Source organism: Corvus kubaryi, unplaced genomic scaffold (genome assembly GCF_017639235.1).
Source record: "Corvus kubaryi isolate FWS band 111438036 unplaced genomic scaffold, C.kubaryi_AGA036_p1.0 37394, whole genome shotgun sequence".
Classification (NCBI taxonomy): Eukaryota; Metazoa; Chordata; class Aves; order Passeriformes; family Corvidae; genus Corvus; species Corvus kubaryi.
This window is the reverse complement of record NW_024581133.1, coordinates 4985639-5011609: the sequence shown is the minus strand read 5'-3', so window position 1 is coordinate 5011609 and position 25971 is coordinate 4985639. Positions and strand designations below refer to the sequence as shown.

At 46.4% G+C, this 25971-nt stretch overlaps 1 protein-coding gene across 4 annotated transcripts in view; it reads left to right on the top strand.

Annotated features, from left to right (window-relative positions):
• The first annotated feature begins 11922 nt into the window (after positions 1-11922).
• MINAR1 (membrane integral NOTCH2 associated receptor 1) overlaps positions 11923-25971 on the top strand; it is a 34670-nt gene continuing 20621 nt past the window's right edge. For 2 of the 4 annotated variants that reach the window (XR_006017915.1, XM_042039389.1), the window contains exons 1-3: positions 11924-12131; positions 20926-23281; positions 24753-25007. Coding sequence is in view for 3 of the 4 variants with exons in the window: in XM_042039389.1 (XP_041895323.1) it covers positions 20972-23281; positions 24753-25007 (2565 nt within the window). In the remaining variant the exon portion in view is untranslated. Of the gene's footprint in view, positions 12132-20925; positions 23282-24711; positions 25008-25971 lie in introns of those variants that run through there. The other 2 variants (XM_042039390.1, XM_042039387.1) reach the window with 2 other exon arrangements.

Here is a 25971-nt window from a genome sequence, read left to right as displayed (position 1 = left end):
ATGGTATTTTTTTAAGTCAGTATTGCTACTGTGTAAGTATGGACAATGGTTATTTTCTGTGATTTAAAAGCCTGCTCTGCCACTAGCAAAAGGACTGAGCCAAGCATTATGGTTTCTGATCCCCATGAATGTTAAAAATCCCATTATTATGAGCTCTCCTCTGTATGAATCTGTCCTGGCTGTCAGCAGCAATCAGGACAGCAATCAGCAGGTTGGTCCTGCAGGGATAGAGGGCCCCAGGTGTTTGTGTGCACATCAACAGGTTTTGGTTGCATTTGTATCACTTGCCTGCCAGGGTGCAGGGCAGGAGCTCCATGGTCCTCCTGGCCACTGGCCTGAGACCAGGAAAACACAGCTGTGGTGAAAACCCCACCATTTAAAAAACTGAAAGTATAGAACTCTTGGGAATTCTGTGGATGGTATGGGTTGAATGGGGGCTTGGAGGTCTTGGTGGTATCAATTATCAGGTCTGGTGTCTGCTCGGTGTGAGAACCTAGACCTCAGAGCATGGCTTGGGAGCAGCATGCTCTCATCCCACCCAAATGGGCCATACAAACCTGCTCAGCAACACAGCAAGGCTGTGGGGAGAGAGGGAGAGCTTATTCTCCTTTCCTGTGTGGCTATTTCAAAAACTCACGTTTCTGAAGAAGTTTTTTTTAGTCCATCAATTTACATTTATTTGTTCTTGTGCCAATATTCTCCTTCAGCTGAAATAGCTCTTCTCTCTCCCCTGTGTTTACCCCCTTGATGTATTTATAGAAAATAATCACAGCCCCTCTCAGGCTTCATTTTGCAAAGCTAAATGGAGCAGCTTGTCCACTTTCCTCTTACAACACTGGCTCATCTCTGTTGCTTCTTGCACTGAATTGGGCATTGCTGAGCACAGGAGACCATGTGGGGCAGGGTTTTCCCAGGGAGATCCTCATCCTTCCCAATGATCTGTGCCCTGCAAATGTGTCAACATTCTCCCCAGTAGCTGTGTGCAGAGCTACTCACCCCGTTCCCTTTGATTTTGTGTGGCCACAGCCTGTCAAATGCTCATAAGCATCCTGTGCTTTGCTTTTCCCCTTCCTCCCCACTGATGAGCTCCCAGGTGCTCACAGATACTCTTGCTGCTCCTTCAGTACAGAATCATAAATGATTTTTTGTGTTTGACTCATCCCTCAGCCTCTTGTTCTGTGCAATTTCTCTAAGAATGCTTCCCAGCTCTCTGTCTAATGCCACTGAAGGCATTAGTGCCTTTCTGCTCTGTCTACGGATAATTAATGAAAATAGTAACGGAAATGGGTCCCAGACACAGAGGAATTCCTCTAATAACCTCCCCCAGCCTGCTCATCCTCCTCTTGAAATGGCATGTCAGCATCTCTCCTACAGGGTGGGTGGAGAAGTAGTTGTGAATTAATCCAAATAATTTCCAGTGAACTTAATTTTCCATGTCTGCTGTTTTGCTGAAGTCCTGATAGGTTATATGTGCTGCTTTAAAAAATGAGGTTTTTTATCAGAGAAAGATAACGATGTCCCCGGGTGTGATTTATCTTGGTGCATTTTCTCCTGCCACCATTTGCTTCCAGAGCCCTTTTCTTCAACGTGTATTAAAAAGCCTCGCTTGCCTGTGAAATCAGACTGAAGAACCCGTAGCTGCCAGATTGCTTGTCTGCACTTCTAGAAAAATTGGAATATCATATTTTCTCATTCTATCTGATTGCACAGATTTATTAAATAAATCCTTGCCTTGTAGCTATCTTACATCCAGATTTTCAAACCTGCGTTGGGAGGATGATGGTTCTTTCTTTGATGAAATCTATTGAAAACAGACCAGTAAATGAATCCCAGTCACCATGCATTTAATAACAAATGCAGGCAAATAGAACATCCTTAGGGACTCTCATTTTTCAAGCTCTGTATAGGTAGCATGGCTTCAGGCTGCAGCACTGTGTCTCAGTGCATTTAAACACCCTGTCACCTGCAAAGAGCAGTAGTTCAGATACACAAAGCATTTGGCAAAGAATGGCTGCAGAAAGGTTTGCAACGAGCTCTGTTATCACTAACAGGTTTGTCATTATAGTGGAATATCCTGTATGGATACTTCAACTTTTATCATTCCTCAGAAACAGAAAGCTAACATGGTATTAACTGAACTAGTATGATAGATGGCTGTGTTATAATTGAATTAGTTGGGAAGCATTGACCTTTTTGATGTATAATGTCTCTGAATGTGAACAACAAATACAAACTAATGCTTTTATGACTTTGCTGGGTGAGTTTAGTCATCAATTGGCTTGTGATAAATAAGACATTGTACGCTCCAGTCAATGGAAAACATGTTTGCAGCTCCTGTGCTTATATTTCTGTACTCTGTGAAATCAGCTCTGCCAGCACATGTTACTCAGGTGTGGCTTTTGTATTACGAGCTGGACTCAAATGAGAATTCGAGTCCTCAGAGGACCTTATACTTGCTGGATAATGATAAGCCCAGCAGCTAGTGCTTGGTGTTAATTGTTTTCTCCCTTACTGTGTGGCCAGATTAGCTGACAACGACCTGAGGAGATTTCTGCTGTTTCTGCAGCACCTCTCCTTGTCAAAATAGTTGTAGATCAATAGCTGTTACCTCCACAAGCCATAGCGAAAGTGGAGTTAGATGGGAAATGCAATTAGGAGAGAGGAAGCTATTTGCAAAGAATTCATGTGGTTTGTTCTTTTTCTGTTTCTACACCTTGGTCCTTCCAGATCCGGAGCAGAAAATGAAATTTTTCTGCTTTTTATTCAGTTTGGGCTTGACAGAAAAATCACTATTGCTCTAACCTGGGACATTTTATTAGTGTTTATCTGACCGTGATGAATTCACATATTGCTGCTTGCCACTGGAGCCAAAATAAATGATCTCCAGTGGACAGGGTGCGTGGGGTACTGATGGATGTCTGATCTGCCTCTTCCAATGCAGCCTAGGTCAGGAAACCTTGTCTTGAAAAACACTTGTCTCATGCAAAGTGAACTGACAGGTCTCACCCTATATTTTGACACCTCCAGAATGGCATGTCCTGGCTGCAGGAAGATTGCCCACTACCCCTTGTGCCTATGTGTAAGAGCAGCTAATTCCTGGTGGCTTTGATTTTTCTCCACCTCACTCCCAGTTTTGTGCAGTTTTCAGGTACTTTCTTGCACACAAGAATTTCCAAACCCCTTTCCAGGTCTGAGACTCAGCCACAGCCTAAGAGCTCCAGCTATAGCAGCTTTCTCATAGTTACTATTGATTTAGGTAAAAGTATAAACGTTGCATTCTTCCAGTTTGTGTGTCTGTCTCTCGCCTCAGGCTCGCTCTTTTCCTCTGTAGGATCAATTACCTTTTTATCCTTGGATGCAGTCTGGCATGCCCTGCTGGAGCACAGAAGCAGGGCTGCTGCTATGACAGTTCGGATCAGAAGAGCCCCTCCAGTGCAAGACCTGGTCACCAGGAGGGCCAGCAGCAGGCATTTTGGGGAGCACTGCAGAAATGCATAGTCATGGCTTGATTTTCATCTAAGAAAACAACATATATTAGTGCCTCCACAGTGAGGTCAGAGCAAGCTATGGAAGAGCAGAACCAGACCAACCAGTTACCAGCAGAAATTAAATTTGTCTCATCACTGCTTTTGTGCTTCTGTGCCCCACTCTCTATTTTTGGGCATCCCCCCAAAACTCATGTATGATTCTGATGCTTATCACTCCAAGTCCAGATAGTATAATTGTCTAGAAGAGACTTTAAAAAGCTTTTTTAGCTCTTAACCTTTGGCAGTACTCGGTGGTGGTGAAGTTTTACAGTACTGATACTTAAAGGAAAAGGTCTCCTATACCACTTTCTCTGGATCTCGGCAGCAGTGTTGGATTAAATGAAGATATTGTAAAATAATTTTGTCTTGCAAATTCAGGAGCAAGTTCTTGCTGGGCTTGATGAAAATGTTCAGTTGTGGCAAAGGGAGAGTGCTCAAAAAGCATTTCAAATGCAGCTCAGGGGTGAAAGTGCAAAGCAGGGTGAGCTCTGTTCCCTCCCTATGCACAGAAGTGGGAGGCAAGAGCTGCATTTCCATCATTCCCCACTTCAGCTGGCAGCTGGAAACAGTGGCCATGGCATCACTGCCTGTGAGATGCAGCTCACAAGGCACGTACATCCTTGATCTTGGTGCTCACTGCCCAGAAGCTGGCACCAGGAGTCAGGCTTGACTTGCTCTTGGTACCTTCTTGCACTGAGCAAACCTGTTCAGCTCCAGCCCAGCTGTGAATAGATGCAGCTTCTTGGCATGAGGCATTCCCTGGGATGCTGCTCCTTGGACTTGTCTCTGTACCTCCAGGCGAGACCTTCCTCAGTCCTCATGGATTTGATGCACGAAAGCAGGTCAGGTATGACACACCTCATGGGTCCCCTCTGGTACAGAGCAGAGGAGCAATTCCTTTTAAGTATTCCATCTCTCCCATGAGCAAAACAAATTATGTCAAAGCTGCCACGTAAAATGTGCTTCTACATGGTCCCCATTGATAAAGCAATTATGGAAGGGCTGGGCTGCAGCATGTGTATAATCCCCCAGGCATCACAGGGCAAGAGTAAGGACTTAGAGTAACTCACACAGGGAGCAAATGTTGCAAACCTAATAAAATGCAATACAGATACAGAAGGAAGAGAGATTCTTTCTCTCTACGGCCTGCCCATGGTCAATGGGAGAAAAGATTAAATGCTAGAAAGGTTTCAATCTATTTGTTGTGGTTCAGGAGCCTTGTACAGGATGTGTCACAAACAGTTCACTGTCTCCATAATGTAATTTAAGTTACTGTGATCCATATGGGTCATTCATCTGCTGTTTTTTCCAGCATGGAGAAGCATGACTTTTTGGCTTATAAAGACATCTTGTTATGATGCATCTTATTATATCATGCAATACCTCCTGTGAATGAGCCAGTGACACCAGGGGAGGAATACAAGAGAATGGGAATATGTGAAGACACTGTTCCCTTTCTGTCCAGTGGCAGTCAGATGGTATCACACCACCTGCTCCAGCCTTATCAGCTACTGGAGAAATCCCAGGGCTGCTGAGATCAATATGCTTTTTGCTGACAATTTCAAATGAAGAGAGTGATTTAACCCCACCAAGCCCAAAGACACAATCTGATGTGTGCTGCTGCCTGGATCTTTGGATTGCAGCCAATGAATTTTGCACCACATTGAGATACAAAGTGGCCTGGAGAAGCCAGCAAGGAATGGCTTTTTTCCATAGATATGTTCCGAACTATTCTTCACTCTGGGAGCACAAAAACTTGCATCACCTCAAAGGATTTTAAGGCAGACAAATTCAGCCCAGAGGTATGGATACTAGGAGCAGGGAACAATTTAGAGATTTGAGCTGAAACATGTGAAAGAACTCCTTTAGAGCTTCGACAAATCTCCTCCCACAAGCCTTCCCCTGGTCCCCTCCCAGGGAAGCTGACCTTGGCCCCCACACAGCAGTTGTTGTTGTTGCAAAAGTTCACTTTTGACTCTCTACTTTGCATGGGCTCAGAGAAAATACGTTGCTCCATCCCTGAAAGCCTTGGAGCATCTGGTTAATACATGATCCTTATTCCCACAGTGAAGATCCAGGAAATGGTTATAAATAAAAGCACGGCCAAAGAAGCCAAGGTTAAGTGGAGGTGCATTCTTGCCCACCATCAGACATGAACAAGCTGGACCTAGGACTGTTATCACAATGTGATATTGTTCCCCGGAGCAAAACTGACAGAAGAGATGGGGAGCTAGAGCTCAGAACAAGCAAGACAAAAATACTGAGGGAGAAAAAGGCAAAGCAGTGCAACTCGTGATTCAGCTGGAGAAGGAGTCAGAATTAAACCACTCCATCACAGCGATGGTTGCTTTCCTCCAACCCACCTGGCAGAAGGGAGAACTTGTCCTTTCTCTCAACAATGATTTGCAAAGATTCTCCCTCCATTTTCCAGACTGCAAGGCTGGAATTAGGATGAATAGCTCAGTCCCCTATGACAATTCGAGGCATTTCTCTGCAAGACACACTGTGTCACACTGCTCTGGGGGATACAAACCTGTGAGGGTGCTGGGCTAGAGATGTTGGTGCTTCCCAGCCAAATGTCCAGAGGTGTTCAAAGGTGGGGGGATATTCTGTATTAAATACATCTTACTTTTAAACCAGAGATTAAGCACCAGATAAACCACTGAAGGCAATGATGGTTTCTTAATTTCTCGATTTCTTCAGTGGAGACTGCAGGATTTTCTGGAAGATACTTTTTAATCAAATGCTAACTGCTGAGCTAAACACAGTGGTTATTGAGTGAAATGCTACGGGATAGGTTATTCTGCAGACCGATGAGCTAATAGTCTCTGCTGGCCTTAAAACCTGGATGGACATTTTAAGGAGATTCTATAAAAAGGCCATCCCAATAAATAATTACTCAGGGCTGTAAAAGCTAAGGCATTTGTGAATTCCTTGGTGACCACAAGAAATCTGAAGACTGTTTAGTGTATTACTAAGTGCCAGTGAGCACAATCAGGCATCCATCGATACGACTGGAAAGTCTCCTCTGGCTTCAGTGGACATTTGGTTAGGTCACAGTTGAGGAAATGTGAGGGCTAAAGCCAGCAGGGAGGCAGAGCTGTGCCACCCTCCATCACAGAGCATCACTGGATGAGAGCTATCTTCCTTCAGGGTTTTGACTCTCTTGAGAACGTTATTTTGATTTTCCTTACGAAAACCTTGATGGGCTTGGGGACTTGGGGATGAGCCAGTAACCAACAGAGAGACAGATTGCATAGAAAATTCACCTGAACGTGCAAGAAATCAGCACGTACCTTGCACAGCTTGGAAGCACCTTCACCTCTCTGGCACTCAGTATGGAAGGTAACACCTTCCCAAGAGCTCACACGGAACAAATCTGTCTCCAGCCCTGACCTGAGATCCTCCACAGCCTGTTGTGGAGCTGTGCTGGAGGGAGCCTTGCAAAATAGCAGGTGGTCACCTGTCACACTTGCTGCTGCCTTCACCTGTGAGATCGAGAGGAAACGGTGCCCAAACAGCCGGAGCGATGGCTGGGCACAGGTGAACGTGAGCCACCGTGACTCCATCTGTCTGGCCTTCCAGCCCTCACTCCCTCCTGCAGGCTGCACTTGAAAAGCAAACCCTTGATTATCTTTTCACTCACTTTTGACCTAAAATCAGTTGCACCCGTGCTTTTGTGCATGTTCACTCCAGAAAGGAGAGCTTGTGTGTGCCGTGACCTGAGAAGTGCCTGAATCGTACCCCTTCTGCTCACGGTCAGCAGTGCATTCACAAAGACCCAAACTGAGAAGTGAAGGCTCATTTGGAAAAGTATTGGTCGTGAATATAAATAATAAAATTGTTCTGGTTTTGAGTTTAAGTTGGTTAAACAAACTTAAATGTAACATTTCTTCTCTCTGATGGATTAGCCCATGGCCACTTTAATCATCAGTGTTTTTCTACATGGTTTTAAAAGTGCACTTTACAAATGCTCAAACGTGCAGTATGGGGGGGGGTGTGTATATTTTTCATAGGTGTTTGTGCCAGCGAAAGCCAGTTGTTCCCACACCCACTGAAAAGTAATTCAATATAGCAGAGGGAAACTCATTAAAAAATTTAGACTAATATTCACAAAAATATCTTATCCACCCTACTCCACAGTTACTGTTCTTTTTGTTTGTAAATACATTGGGGGAAAAATATCACTTCTGCTTAGAACTGCTGTCAAGTTGTACTGCTTTGAAGAATTTGGCATATTCTCCAGTCAGCACATCTGGTATGGGTGGATGCTCCTCAACAGACTGATTTTTTTTTTTTTTTTTGGTTGTTGTTATATTTCAAGTGATCCTGTGCCAAAGCCCGTTTAGCTGAACAAGAGGTTTGCCCATTATCAATCACGCACTGATAACTGCTGCCAGCTCCAAGATGCATCCTTCCAGGCACAGCCTGCGTGCACACTGGCTGCAGGAGTCAGCTTCAGCAATATTGAGACCCTGCTGAGATTTCAGAGGAAGTGCAAATACGGAGTACTCGATAAAAATAGCAATCTGCAGGCTCCGTATTGCTAAGTGCTATTTAACGATGCAGAAAGTTTTAGTATTTGTCTTTAAGCTAGGAGAGGATTCCATGTTTCACCCAGACCATGACAGAGAGGAAGAAAGCAGTGCTCTGGGTTGTCTGGCTCTTCCCCCAGAGGTTGCCTTGCTCTCCCAAATCCTGGTTAAAGAGTTCAGGAAGCACAGCAGGCTCAGAGAGACTTGTCTGTTTGGAGTGTAACGAACTGTACTCCCAGCACAGGCTATGCTTTGGGCTTTAGATTTTCTCTTTCTCTTAAAAGCAAGCCCAGAAGAGATTAAGGACTTGCTACTGAACACTGGAAAATATAAACCAGTCTCTGCACTAAAGATGATACTGGCAAAGGACTGTTTTTTCTACAGTTTAATACCATTAGAATGCTGCTAGCTGTTTAAGAAATGCCTGTGCTGAAGAAGGTGCTAGGCAAGGTCATGTCCCAGTTAAAATGAAATTTTTTTTCTTTTGCCTCTTAGGAAAAGAGATTCACCAGGAAATGGTTTGGGGGTTCCTGAGAGCAGCTAAAACACCAAATTGACTGAAGGATTTTTGGTCTTGCTTTTCTAATGGCACAAATTTGCCCAGAGGTTGCAATAAGGAAGGTGAAGAAAAGACTTGCTGCATAAAGACTAGTTAGTGCTTTAAAACGAGCCCTTGGGGCAGTCCCTTTGCTGTCACTGGGACAAGCAGCTTGGTTTGAAGTTATAAAGACTTGTATGAGTCTCTGCGAGGAGGGGCACATAGGAGCTGTGTGGTGCTACAGCCACGGGCATGAGGAAAGGCAAAGTGAGAGCCCAGAGCCCAGGCTTGCTGATGTTTATGCTGGCCCATTGGATGCACACTGCTCTAGAGGGGTCGCAACAGAGAGGAAGTTTTGCAGGAGACTGTGGATAAGACAAGAGTGGAAAAAACCTGCCCCTCCACAGGGAGTTATTCACATGTGAAGGAGGCCAAAAAGTTTCAGAGAAATATCTAGTGAGTGTGGCAGTGATGAAAATCAGATTTTCTTTCCTAGACCTTACCCTCAACATTTCCCCTTCTGCATCCATCAGCTTCAGTGTTTCCAACCCTGAGGAACTATTCCTGTGCACAAATAAAAAGCACCACTGCTGCTGTGAGAGAGGACAGTGGAAACGTGTTCATTTTTGTGCAGCTGGAATCAGCATCATGTAAGAAGGAGGAAAATGCCCTGACAACCAAATTGGGCTGAATTATCTTTATATTAGGGCTGTGCTACAGAGGGAAGAGACCATGAGGAACTGGGCACCATTTCTGCAGCACTGTGATGCCCATCAAAGTGGGAAAGGTGGGTGTGCTCAGTTCTGGACACCCCTGGCTCGAGGAGACATCTCCTACATCCCGTGTTTAATTTGGAAGGAGTTGCTGAAGCAGAGGGGAAAGGAAGATGGGAGGCCTAGAGGGCAGGTGGAGCCAGATGAGGTAAATGTGCCAGCTGCTGAAGGAAAGAGGAGATGAAAGGGAAAATAAGAGTGAAGAACAAAGCAGAAATGTCAAGAAAAGGTGGGGAGGGGAGACAGGAGTTGATGGTGCCAAAATTAGATGGAGAACTGGGACAGGGAGTGCTGATCTGGTGCTCTCCTCTTGGATGAAATTCCCACTGAAGCTGCTGTCAGACGTGGCCTGGGGAGGGAGGAGAACTGGGATCCAAGAACTTTTTTTTCCAAGATTGGAAAACAAGAGATAAAGGAGGGGTGGTGGCAGGTGCCCCTGCAGACCTGGAGCACCCCAATTACTCAGAGAGGGTTCCCCCAGCCCCAAGGGGAGCCAGCCCTGCTGCCCTCGGGACACACCACCCAGTGTAAAATCAATGTGTTTATGAGTCTGCACCGTGTTCAACTGTTTCAAACCAATTTTTGCAGGTGATTCCTAATTATATGCTGCTAGTCACAGCCCACAAAAAGCTAATGAAACCCTTGCCATCAATTAAATGTAATTTCTGCATGCTGAGGCAGAAACAAGGAAGGTAAAAGACGAAGTCACCAAATTTTCCTCTGGCTCCAGCTATGGGAGCCAGCTCTGAAAACCTTTCAGAACCCAGGCAAAACCAAGTAAGATCACCTAGACCTGAACTAGGGGTAAGAAATGTCTATTTATTCTCTGGTGTGTGCAATTCTGAAGGGTACAGAGACCTCTTCTCACTGTTCTGATGACCTGAAGGCATGTGTTCTAGGAAGTGGTGTAGGGCTGAAATCACCCAGCCATGAAATTTGCAAGTAAATGGATACTTATAGACTAAAAAAATCTGATGAAAGCATGGAAAATGAGGCCCAAGGACACTGCCTCTTTCAGTGCTGTTGAGTAGTGGTAAGAATAATGTAGTATAAACAAGTTTTTTTCCATTTGCAAGGATGTATATTTACCTTCTCCTCTTGTATTACTTGCTATATGTGTTAAGTGTCTCTACAGATGTTATGCATACACTGAATCACACACAATATTCTTCCAAGTCAGGGGAAGAGCTCACTCATCAGTGGGTTTCAGAAAAAAAAAAACCCTCCTGACCCCTCGTTTCTCTCAGGAAAGCAGAGAGTTCTGTTCCCAAGGTTGCCAGAATAAGTAAACCACATAGTTTCAGGCCACTTTGTCCATGGTGGTCTGACAGCTGTGGTGTGCTTGTGCATACAACCCTTCAAATTAGTTCATCTAGGAAAGGAAAGCCGACAGTCCGCTCCCCAAACAGTGCTAGTGAGAGGAAAAGTCGAGCCTTGACATCTTTCTGCTTTATTTCACCCAGCAACACCTCTATTAAAAACTCTCTGCAGTATTTCTGCGTGGCGTGGCCAGCCAGCAGCAGCAGGGGAAGAGGCAGTGCTCTGATTGAGGTAAGACCTTGCCTGCCCAGACTGAGAGCGTGAGTGTCGTGCTGCTGCACGTGCACCGCAGCACACCTGGGGTGGGGACTCCCACCCACACCGTGCAGCCCTCACAGCCCCTTCCTACACCGCCAGACCCCATCCCTGCAAGGACCACCTGCCTGAGGGGGGTGTGGGCAGCTGTGCAGTACAGGGACTGTGCATCGGTGGCCTTGGTGCCCTGGGGGTGGTGGGCATGCAAGGTGGGCACGGGGGTGTTGTCATGGAATCATAGAATTGTTTAGGTTGGGAAAGACTTCTAAGATCATCAAGTCCAACTGTTAACTCAGTACAGCCAAGTCCACCACGAAACCATGTTCCTAAGCGCCACATCTACACATCTTGTAAGTACCTCCAGGGATGGTGACTCCACCACGTCCCTGGGCAGTCTGTTCCAGCCTTCACCTTTCAGTGAAGAAATAATTCCTAATATCCAACCTCAACCTCCCCTGGTGCAACGTGGGCCGTTTCCTCTTGCCCTATCGCTTGTTACCTGAGAGAAGAGACCGACCCCCACCTGGCTACCACCTCCTTTCAGGCAGTTGTAAAGAGCGATAGTCACCCTCGACTCGCCTTTTCTCCCGGCTGAACAGCCCCAGCTCCCTCAGCCGCTCCTCCTCAGACTGCTGCTCTCCATGTCCCCGACTGGGAAGAAAGAGGCTCCTTTCCCGCTGGGCACCCCCTTTCCTGCCCGGACAGCGGGGCTGCCGGTGCGGGGAGAGCCGGCCGCTGTCCCCCGCCCCGAGGAGCGCCGGGACTCACACTAAAAATAAAAATAATAAGGATAATGGTTTAGGGAAGCGGAGTCTCGGCCCCGCCGCCTCCCGCCGCGCCCCATCCCTGCGGACCCGGGGCCGCCGCTGCCGCAGCGCCCGGGGCCGGCCGGGGCAGCCCCGCCGCGGGATCGGGGGGCGGTGCGGAGAGGCTCGGCTTGTGTAGCCCCCTCCCTCCCGTCTCCCCTCCTTCTCTTCCCTCTCTCCTCCCCTCTCTCCCTCCTCCCATGCCAACCTGCTGCCGCCTTTGTCAGCGCAGCCCAGCGCTATGGCATCCTGCTGGGGCTTCAGGCTCGGGCTCTTCCTCCTTCTCCTCCTCCTCCTGGCCGGGAAGCGGCTGCAGCAGCGGCAGATCCAGCCGTGACGGCCGCGCTCCCCTCGCCAGAGGCAGGCGGAACCCGCAGGTGAGCCCCAGGTGCGGGAGGGGGACGCGGAGGGGTGGGCTGGGGGAAAGGGGCGCCGAGGACAAGCGGCCCCCGCTCTCCAGCCCCAGGGATGCTTTGGACACCGGGGGTGCAGGGGAACAGGCTCAGCACCGGCTCCCCGCGCCGGGCTGGGAGAAGGAGGAGTAAGCGCAGGTGAGAGACCCCCCAGCCCCTGTGGTCCCCACCGGTGCCCCGGGGTCCTGCCTCTTTGTCAAGCTCTCTGGGAAAGAGGGTACTCCAAAATCTTGAAACTCCGTCTGGGACTTTGGCAGCTCTACTTCAGTCCCGCACAGGTGGATCTGCCCGAGGGGAGCAAGTGGGTGACCCCTGGGCTGAGCCCCCGGGCGTCCCAACCCCAAGCAGGGAGTCTGAAGGGATGGGGATCAGGGAAGCTGGACCCACCAGGATGAGGGAGCAGTTAGGTCCTGGGTGCCAGTGAGATTGTTGTAGGTTTGCTGTGCAAAAATCCAGGTTGCCCACAGATGGGATAAATGGCTCACATTTAATTCAATTAGACTTTTTTGTGTCTGTCTGTCAGTATTTTCAATGGTGTCTCCTTATGCAAAAATTTGTGGTAAAAATGTGGCTTGGATGTGCTCTAGTAATGCATTGGGAGGACAGTATTTGTGTGTGTCTGTATGGGCCAAGAGTTGGCAAAGAATTACCAAGAGTATATGATGCAGTAATAATTCAAGTAATTTATTTCACAGTTTTAGATTGATTGTTTGCACTTTCCCAGATCATAGAGATACCTTAACCTGGATTGCATAACTGAGCCATGCAAATAATCAGCCTAATGTTACTGTGCAAGAAAAATCAATGGCAAGCCCTGTTCGACTTGAGCCCTGACACAGCTGTGAGGGTCCGCTGCCTTTATCCACAAGTTCCCTGTTAATTTATGCACTCAGATGCTTTAAAAACCGCTGAATTCTGGGCTGTTGGGAAAGCTGAAGTGTTGTGCAGAGTCCTTTTACAGCAGAGCCTGCCTCTGTTAAGGAACTGGGTTTGTAAAGCGCAGTTTTCCTGGGCTCATTCACACAAGGCAAGAGCCAGAAAACAGCAACTTCTTCCAGTGCTGTTCCCAGCGACCCCCGGTGAACCTCGGAGGAGGCTGGCAGTGGGATGTCCAGGAGGGTGCAGAGTGTGCATCGTTCCCGTGCACAACAGCAGCGAGCCACTGGCGAGAGCGGGTGCACAGGCACCGTGAGCTCCCTGCATGCAGGTGTTCATTCCCTTCGGCTTTGAAGGAATGAATAAAAACCACACCGGCGAGGCAGGGAGCCAGCACCCACCTCCTGCCTGCCCCAGGGACTGAGCCCACCCTGCTCCTGCACAGCCGAGCCAACAGTCTGGAGGAGACAGCCTGTGTCTGACCGGTCAGGAGGACTTTTCTCTTCAATGAAAGGTGCAGAGGAGCAGTTGCCATTACAGGGCTCCAGAGTGCGTGTTTTAGTTTTCTTTTTAATGGGCAGCAGAAGGCTGGAGGGAGGAGGAGGAGGAATAAGGTGTGCGGAAACGGGCATTGTTTCCCCGAGTGCCAGCTCCCGTGTCTGTGTGCAGTGGAAGCCAGATGGGGCTCGAGGTCCCCGTTCCTTCATCAGAAATTTCTTAATGTTTTGACAGAGAAATGGATTTGTGAGTGTGGGAGAAAACGAAAACTGAATTCCATCTCGATGGGTTACGTTTCATGTGAGGCAAGTGTTGCCTGCCTTGTTTTATAGTATCTGGTGTTGGGAAGACAGGCTGAATGATTTATGAGCTCGAGTTAATAGTAAAGCAGCATATTGCTGTATTAATGTTCTCCTGTGCTGAACTAGCTGGCTCTTTCTGAGGGAATTTATGCAAGGATCACTTGCCGTCTGCTGTTGCAGTAGTGGCATTCTGGGGTGGCCCGTTAGTCACTGTGGGGGGGACAAAACAAGGATGCTGTTTCCCTCTCGGCTGGCAAATCAAAGGGAGAGGGGGAATGATGACTCCAGCAGTCACATCTGTGTATTAGTTGCACCTGCTGTGGATATTGGGAAATGGGGAGAGCAAATGTCAGTGGCACAAAGAACAGGGAAGGAAATGAAGGAGGAAATAAGAGAGGAAGAGAACGTGGTCTGTCTGCCAGTGGCCATGATTCAGACTCGTGCAGGGCACCTTGCCACCCTGCAGCTGCTCAGGGAAGTCGAGTGGTGGGACTGTCTCTTGAATCATCTGCTGGGGTTTATCTGCCCCAGTGTGTGCAGCCCTTAGCCCATCTGGCAGGGCAGGCTTTGGGCTGAAGGAGTCACAGGGAAGCAGGCAGGGCAACTGGGAAGCAGTACTAATTTCATGAATTCCTGTGGATGGCGAATTTATAGGATGTGAGGGGACCACCCCCACCCCAGTGCTGATTTGGGAGGTGGTGAGGAAGGAAAGTGCATTCTGGCTTTTCTGTAAGGAAGCAAGCTGCGTGAAAGAGTCTTCAGGTTCCCCTGGTCTGGAGAACCAGAGGGGGAGAGGTTTCATGGAGGCTTGGTTCCTAAAGACACCAGAAAATAGAACAGTATATTCCCTTTGTGCAGCAGAAAGCTCCACTGGGGATGGAGGTTGCAATCATAATATTCTTGGACTTCTCCTCCAGAGGCTGAGACAGTGGGTTAGTGGTAAGATGAGAGCTCAGTTCATTGCTCCTGGTGCAGGGTAAGAAGACATCGATTTGTGGTGAGTCTGGAGCTCATCTGCGTGCAAGGAGAACCAGCCCCCATCGACTGGCTGTGCAATGTGATGCTGTACAAGTCCATGCTGGGATATAATTGTGCTATTAGAGCAGCAAACGTCAAATCTTGGGAAGCTGAGTCGAAGCAACCCTCCTTCCAGTGTTAATATAAGAGAATCACTAAGGATGAAATGTTAAGTGGCTCCTTTGGTCAGAGATGGTCTTGCTGAAGATAAATAAGCTAGATCCCATCCCTGTGTCTAGAAAACTCCGTGTGTCTGGAGACCAAAGTCGGTTTGAGGGGGATTTTGGAGGGTGCGTGTGGCTGCTGGCAGTGAGGATAAGGCACAAGGGCATTGGTGGAATTGAGGCCATCTGAGGCGACCCTGTGCTGCTGCTCTTGCTGTGGGTGCTTTAATTCTCTCTGCTGCTTTTGATTGATTTGTGACCCTGTACCCTCTTTAAAAGGCCTTCCTGTGCTTATTTCAGAGCTCTGCATTTATGTGCCACGTCTGGGTCTATTCTGGTCCTGCTTTGAGAAATAATGAATGAACGTGGACATAATGGCTGAGATGCTGCATGGCCAAGTGCTTGGCACCCGGGATGTGGCAGCTCCTGGGGTGGCCTGCCAAGAAGCACCTGTCTCTGTTGCAGGCTGTTAGGAGACTTGACAAGAGACAGAGCAGCTTAATGTGCCACTAAAAATTTTGACACTAGGTTTTTACATCCCTGAAGCAGGAAACAAAATTTCAAGGTCCTTATATATTATCCTTATGGGGTATTACATCCTGTTCTTCACAGCCTGAATCTGTTGATGCTCCACTAGCAGCAACGTTTCAGATGCTCTGGCACAAAGGAGCACCCATTTCCATGCTCAGGCTGAAGCCCAGAGACATCTTTCACACCTGAAGTGCTCTCACACCAAAAAGCTGTTTGTGAACAGCCAAGGGGTGAAGAGGAAATTATTCCAGCTCCTAGCTATCTTTCTTTTCCTCAAGGCTTAAATCTGATTTTGCAACCTGCCTTTTCAATTTCCACCTCCCATAGCTGAGTCTCAGTTGAATGAACTGGCTGAATTCCCACCTGAGCAGGTTCAGCTACTCTCCTGGTCACCCTTGTCTCAAAGCCTCTGTCACCTCCCTGACCTCACACTGCTTTATAGCTGACTGCCAGCTGCCAGGCTTGTGTCTGTGAGCACAGGGTCTGCACTGAGCTGACCCAGTCTAGCAGAGCTCTCCTGCTTGGTGTCTGTGCTTTAGTGCCTCTGCCTTACTGCGTGGGTATGGATTGGGGTCCCCAAAACAATGCTCCTTGTTGGTGCTAAGTAGAAGCAACATGAGATTAGGGTTGTGCAGCAAGGCTTCATCTCAGTTTACTGAACTCGTCATCACTCAGCAGCCTTGCAGATCAGGCTGCACCTGAGTTTTACCAGATTCATAATGTTTAGAAACCTAAATTGAAGTTAAAACCTCTGGTGATGCTAAGAATGGCTTGGTACAAAGCAAAAAATTTCAAGAAGCTGTACCTAGGATATCCTCACTGGGATGAGAGAGTAAAGACAGAGAGGTGGGGAACAAAATGAGTTGACACTTTTCAAAAATACATTATCGCAAACTGGCTACTTGTGTTTTGTAGCAGGAGTGTGAGTGGGGAGAAGGCAGGCTGCTGGCAGGCCAGTGCAGGGAGCACAGAGTGTTCATCAGGCTGTGAAAATGCATATCCAGGTAAGGGGTTTGCAAGAAGCTGTGAATTTACAAATAGGAGGAGATAGTTGCTTTTGCTGGTATTCAGCCTGGAGGTGACAAAAAGACATATTTTCACTCCTGTCCCAAGTGTCAGATATATAACATGCAGAAAATTGACTTAAAATGCCAGTCCCCTTGTAGCTGGGAATGTCTCTGAGCCCCACATGTAAAGTTTATTCTGTGAGGATGACCTAGGTTACAATGCAAGATGTAACCAACAGTATGTATTCTCTTATCATCTTCACAAGCTGTTAAAGTGGGTGGGGCACTGCTCGTTATCTCCTCCCATGACTCATCCTTGATAACTCCCTCCAGGTGTTATCTCTGTTATCTTTGTGGGCAATCAAGGACCCACCACGTGACTCATAGAATTACATCAGCCCATTGTGAGGTGTTCCACCCAGTGGGAGGAGCCAGGTGTTCCCACCTGGATCTAATCTGGGGTTTGGAGCAGCACAAGCAGCCCTTATTGGATTCCCAGAGGACAAGAGCTACAATTGGACCTTTGGGTGAAGACCAGACCATTTCTTCCAGCACTTCATCTGGACTGCTACCACCACCCTAAATAACAGGCTGTCAGGTTGTATCCTGACTCTGTCACTGTTCTTGCACTATTGCATTTACTTTAATTTTCCTATTAAATTATTACTCTGACTTGCAATCTCCCACTGGTTTGTTTTAAAACTAATGCAGAGGACTTAGTAGCCTCGGTGGTAACTAGCAGAGTTTGGACCTAGTCTGGGAGTGTCATTAATGGTGACATGTCAGAGAAATACAAAGGCTGTGAAAGAGGCTGTGCCTCCAAGGCACATGCTGCTGAGAGAAAAAAGATACAGGTGCTCTCCTCCAGCCTTTAGCATGACTTTTTGGAGCTGACCACAGAACAGTAAAGTATTTTTTCTCCCTGAATCCATTCTGTACTCTGGGAAAAATCCAGTCCGGGTTTTCCTCCGAATCCGTTCCATACTCCGGGAAAAAGCCAGTCTGGGTTTTCCTCCGAATCCATTCCATACTCTGGGAAAAATCCAGTCCGGGTTTTCTTCTGAGTCTATTCTGTACTCCGGGAAAAATCCAGTCCGGGTTTTCCCCCGAATCCATTCCGTACTCCAGGGAAATGCCAGTCCGGGTTTTCCCCCGAATCCATTCCGTACTCGGTAAAATCCAGTCCGGGTTTCCCCCATGCCGTGCTGTGGGACGGGCGTGTCACAAGTAGCAAATCAAGGACAAATCTCCTCTCCTGCTGCCAGCGGCGGGGGATTGAAACAGGGCTGAGCACGTGTGTTCCTCCTTATCCTGAGCTGCACAGGGCGGGATTTCTCCTGCTGCCAGCGGCGGGTGATTGAAAGAGGGCTGAGCACGTGTGTTCCTCCTTATCCTGAGCTGCACAGGGCGGGATTTCTCCTGCTGCCAGCGGCGGGTGATTGAAAGAGGGCTGAGCACGTCTGTTCCTTGTTCTCCTTCGTCGCACAGGGCGGGATTTCTCCTCTGGCCAGCGGCGGTCGAGGGGTGTGGTGTGATTATCATGTGAGATAAACTTGGCCGATCCCACATAGAGCCCAACGATGAGTAAGTTTTCAGATTTCTTCAAAGTGGCCTCACCACCTCCACTTGCTTCACTTTTTAGTCTCCAACGACAGACTTGATATCTGACAAACACACTTTACATTAAAACTTTCCTACCTCTGTGACAAAATACTTTTCCCAGTGCCAATCACCTCTGCTATGGTCACAGCTGGTTGAAATGGGGTTTATTTATCCTTTAAGAAGTGCTCATGCAAACTGTGCCTGTGTCTACATGCCCTCCTTACAACCTAGGAAAGCTTCAATTTAGAAAATTCAGCATCCAGCAGTATTCAATGCTGTAACAATATGCTGAATTATTTACTGTATCTAACAGAAGTAGTTTTAAAAAACCGCTATTCTGATTATTGCCTGGATCCTGCTCACTTCAGGTTTGATGCATTTAACAGTGAACTAGAACAGTGCATTAAATTCCTTATTATTGGCAAAGCAGCTCTCCTATTTTTCACTACTGCTCATGTGAATAAGGAAAACTTGGCTAAGGCAGGCTTGCAGAATTTGAAATACTAGCAGAGCTTGAAATACTAGCAGGAACCTTTCATCCAAAAAAGTTGAAATATGTGAGGCTGGACCAAAACAAAAGGGTGAAACTGCAACATTGGGATGTGCTGGTCCTCTGCAGCTGCTGGTGTTCAGTCCCATCCTGAGTGCCACCACACCTCTGACACAGCCAATTTCTCTGGTCTTTGAGCATGTCAGATTAAGTTTCACTTGAATTGCACAGAGCTGAGTGTACATGCAACTACAATTCATATTAAGTGTAACTTTAAAAATACTGAATCTGGAAATGCTGTCTATTACACTCATTTCCTTTACCAATTCAAAATTTCACATTTGGTCTCCAGTAGACTAGGAAAAAACCACTGAAAATATTCCTTAGACTATTCCTGAACAATGTTTTTATGTACTGTAAAATATTCTACTTTATTACTACATTTCTTAATATTCTCACTTTTTAAACTACATATGAATCCATGCTTTGAAATTTTACAAAGCTGAAGATCTGGTAGGCACAATGAAAGATAGAAACAGCTAAGCATCTTAAAACCAAAGTGAGCTCACCAAGAGAAGTGCAATTTAGCTATACACATAATGTACTCTTTAGTTTTTGCTACTTTTTCATTTTTTTTATCACAATGTGAAGGATCCATTTGCAGAATCTGGTCCATCAGACCTCAGCTCACATCTCAGGAAGATTGTGACTGAAAGCTGAGGAGGAAAATATGCTGACCAGGATTTTAAAGTGAAAGTAAAAAACATACTTTGGACTTGTTTTGTATTCGTTTGGGTAACTATTTGTTAACCAAAACTGAAGTACTCTGCCTTCTGATACTGATAGGAATCACTGGTGTGTAATGTCAGGGCAGGAGATGAAACAGGAGCCCTGAGGTTTCTGACCAGAAGGTGCCTTTTAGAATGAGTAATAATAAACCTTTCAATGTTGACTTCAGTGCTTTGCCATTTGGGTGGATATTCTGCACTTGATGGAGGAGAGGCCAGTTCCAGGGGTCATCTAAGGGTGGGAGTGAATGGGGAAAGATACCACACCTTTTTGGGAAAGGGAAGAGATTTTTGTTATTCCTATCAGTAAGAATAACAAAGACAGAGTGGCCAAACATGGCAATTGGCAAACTGCATCATTCTGTGCTCTGTCTTTCCTAGTAGCCAACAGCAGAGACACCGACAAGGATATTCACAATAGAGAAGGATGAAAAATCAACATCCTTTCCTAATCCATAATAGCTGAAGTTTGGTTTCAGCTCTGAAAATGAAGGAGTTTATATTCTCCCCAAGGTGTTTGCTAGGGTTGGCTGTGCTTGTTCAAGCTGTTCCTGTTATCCACATAAATGTGCAGCTTTTGCTCTTCACCTCTGCCCTGTCATTTCGGGATGGTGAATGGAAATGCACTCCTAGACCTCACTGGGAGTGCATCACTGAAGAGGATATTCTCTGTCCTTGATATTTCTCTGTCTTCAAATCTATCCTGATTGGCAGCCAGCCCTCTAGCATCTGCTGGATTGGTTTCAAGGTTCAGGAGGATTTTTATTTAACTCCTTCTGTTCTTTGCTAAATTTTGGCCTTAAGACCTGAAATGGGACTCAAAAAGACTTTTCACATGGGACCTGGCAACTTTTCCATTCCTGAATCTTATACTTAGGAAAATGTATTTCTGAAAAAAATATGTCAAGGTATCCAAAGGAGATAATTCAGAGTAGAGGAGAAAATAATGGTTTAAAGTAAGCAAGATGGTAATTATGTGCTCAGATAGCTTCTAGAAACATGTCAGAATTTTATTGTCAGAAAATCTGCCTCAGAGCCATTTGCATTTCAGACACGAAAACATGTCATGGCGCAGTAGATCAGCCCTGGTTAGGCTAAGACTGGAATTATTGCAGTTTGATGATCAAACTGTGCTTTGAACCTCTCACAAGTTGGTAAGAAATTCTGTGATAGTCCCATAGCAAGCAGGCTGGGATTGTCTATTTGCCATTAGTTCAGCCTCTCCAAAGCTTCTGCTATGTATTCACTTGGTTGCTTTAGTAGACATTGGTATAAAGGAGCCTTCTTGGATAAAACCCTGATTCCATTTAAGTATTGATTTATTGGATGCTAGGATTACAGCTTGAAGTTCAGAACATGAGGATGGATTATAAAAGCAAGCCCTGGACTGCGTGGTTAGGGAGTCAGGCCCCATCTCTGGCTGAATTGCAAGGCCTTGGGTATTATCTGTGGGGGACTTACAATCTTTTCTGTGTTGCTGTAGAAGTGGAACGCAGTTTCCAGGCTAAACGGCAAAATACGCTTAAGCCATGGAGTCCAACCAGGAGTCCTCACTCTTCCTGGTGAAGATATTGGAGGAGCTGGACACGAAGCAGAATACTGTTTCTTACCAGGATCTCTGCAAGTCCCTGTGTGCAAGGTTTGATTTATCCCAGTTGGCCAAGCTCAGAAGCGTGCTGTTTTACACTGCTTGCCTGGATCCTAATTTCCCAGCGACTTTGTTCAAAGACAAAATGAGATGCACTGTAAACAATCAGCAATCAAAGAAAATCATGGTTGCAGCAGATATAGTAACAATATTCAACCTCATACAAATGAATGGGGGAGTGGCCAAGGAGAAGCTTCCAGTAGCAAGGCACAAAGTGAAGAAGAAGGAGTCCTTCGAGTCCTGCAGGTCTGACACAGAGATCTGCAATATGGCAGACTGTGTGCCTGACTGTGTGCCCAACTGTGAGCTCAACGACCAGGACTTTAACCGGGGCTTTCCAGTCAGAAGGTCTTCGAAATGCAGAAAGATGGACTGCAAAGACTGCCAGCAGTTCGTCCCCTCCTCAGAACCCAACTTCTTGCTCGGTGTTAATAAGGACATGAAGGGCCGGGCTGCCTCTCTGGACAGGCTGCAGGCACTGGCATCCTACTCCATCGCCACGTCCCCACCATGTGAGATGCAGAGTACGTACTTCCCCATGAACATTGAAAATGAATCTATTTCAGACCAGGATTCCTTGCCTATAGGTGCAGGCATAAAAGAAACTTTCATTTCAAATGATGAGCCTTTCGTGATGCAGTCGTGTGTCCAGAAAAGAAATATATTCAAAGAAGATTTTCATAATCTGATTACAATATCTCCCAACTTAATACCATCCAACAAAACACCAGAAGATGGACACAGAGAGCCTCAGAACAGGAAAGAAAGCTCTAAGCAGACTTTCTTCAACCACAGCTTTGAAATGCCATACAGCAGCCAGTACTTGAATCCAGTTTATTCTCCTATACCAGACAAAAGGCGAGTGAAGCATGAAAGTTTAGATGATCTTCAAGCTTCAACATATTTTGGCCCAACTACTGTTCTTGGGCCCCAGGAAACCAAAAAGTGGAGTGGAAAGCCAACCAAGCAAACTGCCTGGCCAGCTAAAAGCTGGAGTTTAAATACTGAGGAGGTCCCTGACTTTGAACGCTCATTTTTTAACAGGAAGCAGTCTGAAGAGAAACCACGATACCAGAGTCCGAACAACCCATCTCCAAACTTTCCTTCAGTTGACAGGCATCAGTCCTACCTAAACACAAAGGATCAGCAACCAATTATGGAGGCAAACTATGCTGTGAAACCCAATGGGCATAAACCTAAGGAGATTCCTTCCATTCTAGATGTGGAGAAACACGAGCCAGTCAAAAAGTTTAAGGATAAAAGCATTAACTGTACTTCTGTGCAGATCTTAAGCATTGACAGGACCATGAGTGTTGGGACACAAACGGAGCAGCAGGTTCTCGACCACAAGAAGTGCAAGGATTTGTGTGCAGCAGGCCAAGCCAAGTACGGTGAGCGGCACTCTCTGAAGCAGTCGGATGATGACTCCGAAATCGTGAGCGATGACATCAGTGACATTTTCCGGTTTTTGGATGACATGAGTATCAGCGGGTCCACGGGAGTGATGCAGTCCTCGTGCTACAATAGCACTGGTTCCTTGTCTCAGGTGCATAAATCAGACTGTGATAGCTCACCTGAGCACAATTTGACTAAGATCTCCAACGGGAGTGCCTGTAACAAATTGGATAAAGTGGTCAGGGCGGATGTCAGTAACACAGATGATGAACTGAAAACGAGTGTCAGCAAATTAGTCTTGAGGATTGGCGAAATAGAGAAGAAACTGGAATCTCTCTCAGGTGTCCGAGAAGAAATCTCTCAAGTCCTGGGGAAATTAAGCAAGCTGGATCAAAAAATCCAGCAGCCAGAGAAGGTCAGTGTACAAATAGATCTCAACTCTTTGACAAGCGATGCCGCATCAGATGAGAGCAACTCCCCGCAGATATTTCAGTGCCACAACACTCCTCATGGAGGCAAGCTGGAGAATAATCCAGAATGGTGCTGTTCGGATGCCAGTGGAAGTAACAGTGAGAGTCTTCGAGTAAAAGCCTTAAAAAAAAGTTTGTTTACTAGGAGATCATCAAGATCATTAACAGAAGAAAACAGTGCAACCGAATCCAAAATAGCAAGTATTTCAAACTCTCCCCGAGACTGGAGAGCTATTACTTACACCAACCAAGTTGGCATTACAGAGGAGGAGATGAAAGAGAGAGATGGAGGAGAAAATAAGGACTGGCACAGGAAATCTAAAGAGGTAATTTGAACTTTAACTCACATACTAAATGCTTAAAAATAATGTGGTTATGAATATCTTCCATAGTCATCACAAGCCTCGGGGTATGACAATGCTTTGCCCTGCCATGTTATGCCTGCCTATATTGTTACCATAATTGAGTGATTTTGTACCCGTAGGTTCTTGCTTGGCAGCTGCAAAATGGCCAAGTTGCTCCTTAAAAGCTTTGCTTTTTTGTAAAGGGAGGGTGGTAATGTGGGTGGCATGTTGGGAAGATGATGGTATTCTTCATCATCAGTAGCAGTATAAGGAGGCCTGGTAATTACCTTGGAGAAAAGCGTGTGGGGAAAATTGAAATTCTCTAGTGATTGTTTTAGAAGGGATATTTTGGATTTGAATTGTGATGGCTTTTATCAGAGAAGTATGTACATATTTAAAAGCCAACAAAATAGATTCATGGATTCAAATCCCTCAAGGAAAGGAACCCTTGTATGTGTACTGTGAGATGCTCACTGTAGTTGTGCTCTCTGTCTGACTTTCATGGTCATTCAAATGACTCTTAAGCCCCCTGTTGTGGAACTACAGCGTAGCTGTTCTCTTGGTTTTGCTGGGCAGAAGAACTCTGCCCATCCTCCCAGCGGCTGCCCAGTGCCCCCTTCGCTGACCCCATGGCTGTCCTGGCTGCCCTTGTACAGGGCTCTGGGTGCTGCTCTGTTGAAAGTGCACAGGGTGGGTGCTTGTTTCTGTTTGGGGAGGGGAGGGGGTCCTGCAGCCCCTTGTCAATTGTGACCACACAACAGGCATGCTGTGCCTCCTTACAGTGGGCTGTGAGGGCAGAGAAGGTTGAGAAGAGAGAGGAAGAGGTTTGATGGAAATAAGTGTGGCTGGGTGAACAAGAAACCACAAACCATGGGTTATTGCTAGACTGCAGAGGGGGAAGAAGGCCGTCCTTAGTAAGCCCAAACCTTGGCTTTTCTGTAGATTGCTCTGCTCAGGATGACATGCTGACTTTGGGAGTCCCTTATAGGCTCCTTCCGTGGACTGTGGCTGACACTGGATGGTACCATGGATGCTGCAGTGTCAGGCTGGGGGCATCGCTCAAGACTGCTTCATGTTAGGATTTGATCCAGAAACAGAAACCCGGAAGCCTGCTTGTGTATCTCAGCTTTTGCAGATCAGTTGGGCTTCTCTGGATGTCAGGGCTGTGTTCAGAATAGTTTTTTGATGTGTAAACAGCACAAAACCTAAATTTCTTCTGCTGCATCAGCATTGTGTTTGTGTTCTAGTGAATGTGGAGTTGTGTCTGTAAAATACCTCTTTGGTTTGGCTGTGGGAAGAAGGGGGGCAGTGGATTAAGGCCATCCAAAACCTTTGTCTTAGCTGGTAAACTTTTTATCATATGGTGATTCTGAAAGGAATAGCTCTGTCTTTTGTGTTTAACTCCCTCATAGTCTTGTTTTTTTCTCTCAAATTCTTTTGAACCCTATTGCAGGCAGACAGGCAATATGAAATCCCACAGCCACATAGACTCTCTAAACAGCCAAAAGATGCTTTCTTGATTGAACAAGTCTTTAGTCCTCATCCCTACCCTGCATCACTCAAGTCACATATGAAAAGCAACCCACTCTACACAGACATGAGGTTGACAGAGCTGGCTGAAGTGAAACGTGCCCAGCCATCATGGACCATAGAGGAATACACGAGGAATTCCGGGGATAAAGGCAAGATCGCAGCCTTGGATCTACAAGTGAGTCCCAGTTGTTTAATTTGAATGGCTTGATTGCGAAAGGATGTTGCCATAATATGCATTTAAGGAGGGATTTGGATAGCTCAGGAAAGAGCTGTGAATTGTTGTGCCTCTAATCTTGCTGATCCCTATCCATCCTGGCCAGGGACAATGAAGAATGTGACTGTTTCATTGCTGAATGGTGATCCTTGACAGGTTGATGCTCCCAGCTAATTCTGCAATGGAGAGATGTCTTCTAAGCCATTGTGGCTTTAGTAGCTCTAAAGAAGAGTTGGAGAATAAGGAAGTGCAGGGGTGAACTGGTCCCTAACTGCAGCAAGGCAGAGTGGTGGAGGAGCTGGAACTGCTGCCTTTTCCTTTGTGTTTGTTCTCTCTGAATTATTCACAGGGAATTGCAGTGTTACGGTTTTATTTTTTTCCATTTTACTAGGAAGATGAGACATAAAATACTTGTAGAAGATGTTCAATACCATGACTGGTTTTGAAACACGTCACTGTTGCAGCTTTGAAGTGGCTGTTGGAAACCAGCCAGGCAACTGATGGTGTGTCTAGTTTGCATTGTGGTTCAGCTTGTAAGTGTGCAGGCTCCTGTGCAACAAGCACAGGAGACAAATTCAAATTTTGCATTTACGTTTTCCCAACACAAAATCACAAACCTGACATAAAATGAGCACCCACATTGGATACCCTGTGTAGTCTGATAGTCACAACACATCTTTTAGGAAGGAAGATAACCGAGCAGAGGTTTAAAGAGGAAGCCTGAAGAATGACATCCAAAATGTGTAAAGACCAAAGAAACGTTGCATTTCTTGGTCTTGAAATCTGAATGTGTCACACAATGAAATCCACGCTGATGTGCAAATAACTGTGTATCGTTTATATGCACTTTGACAGTAGAATGTAGGACCAGTGCGGGGGTCTGGTGCTGACCTCAGGCATTTTGGGCTCTGTGGCCAGCAGTCTG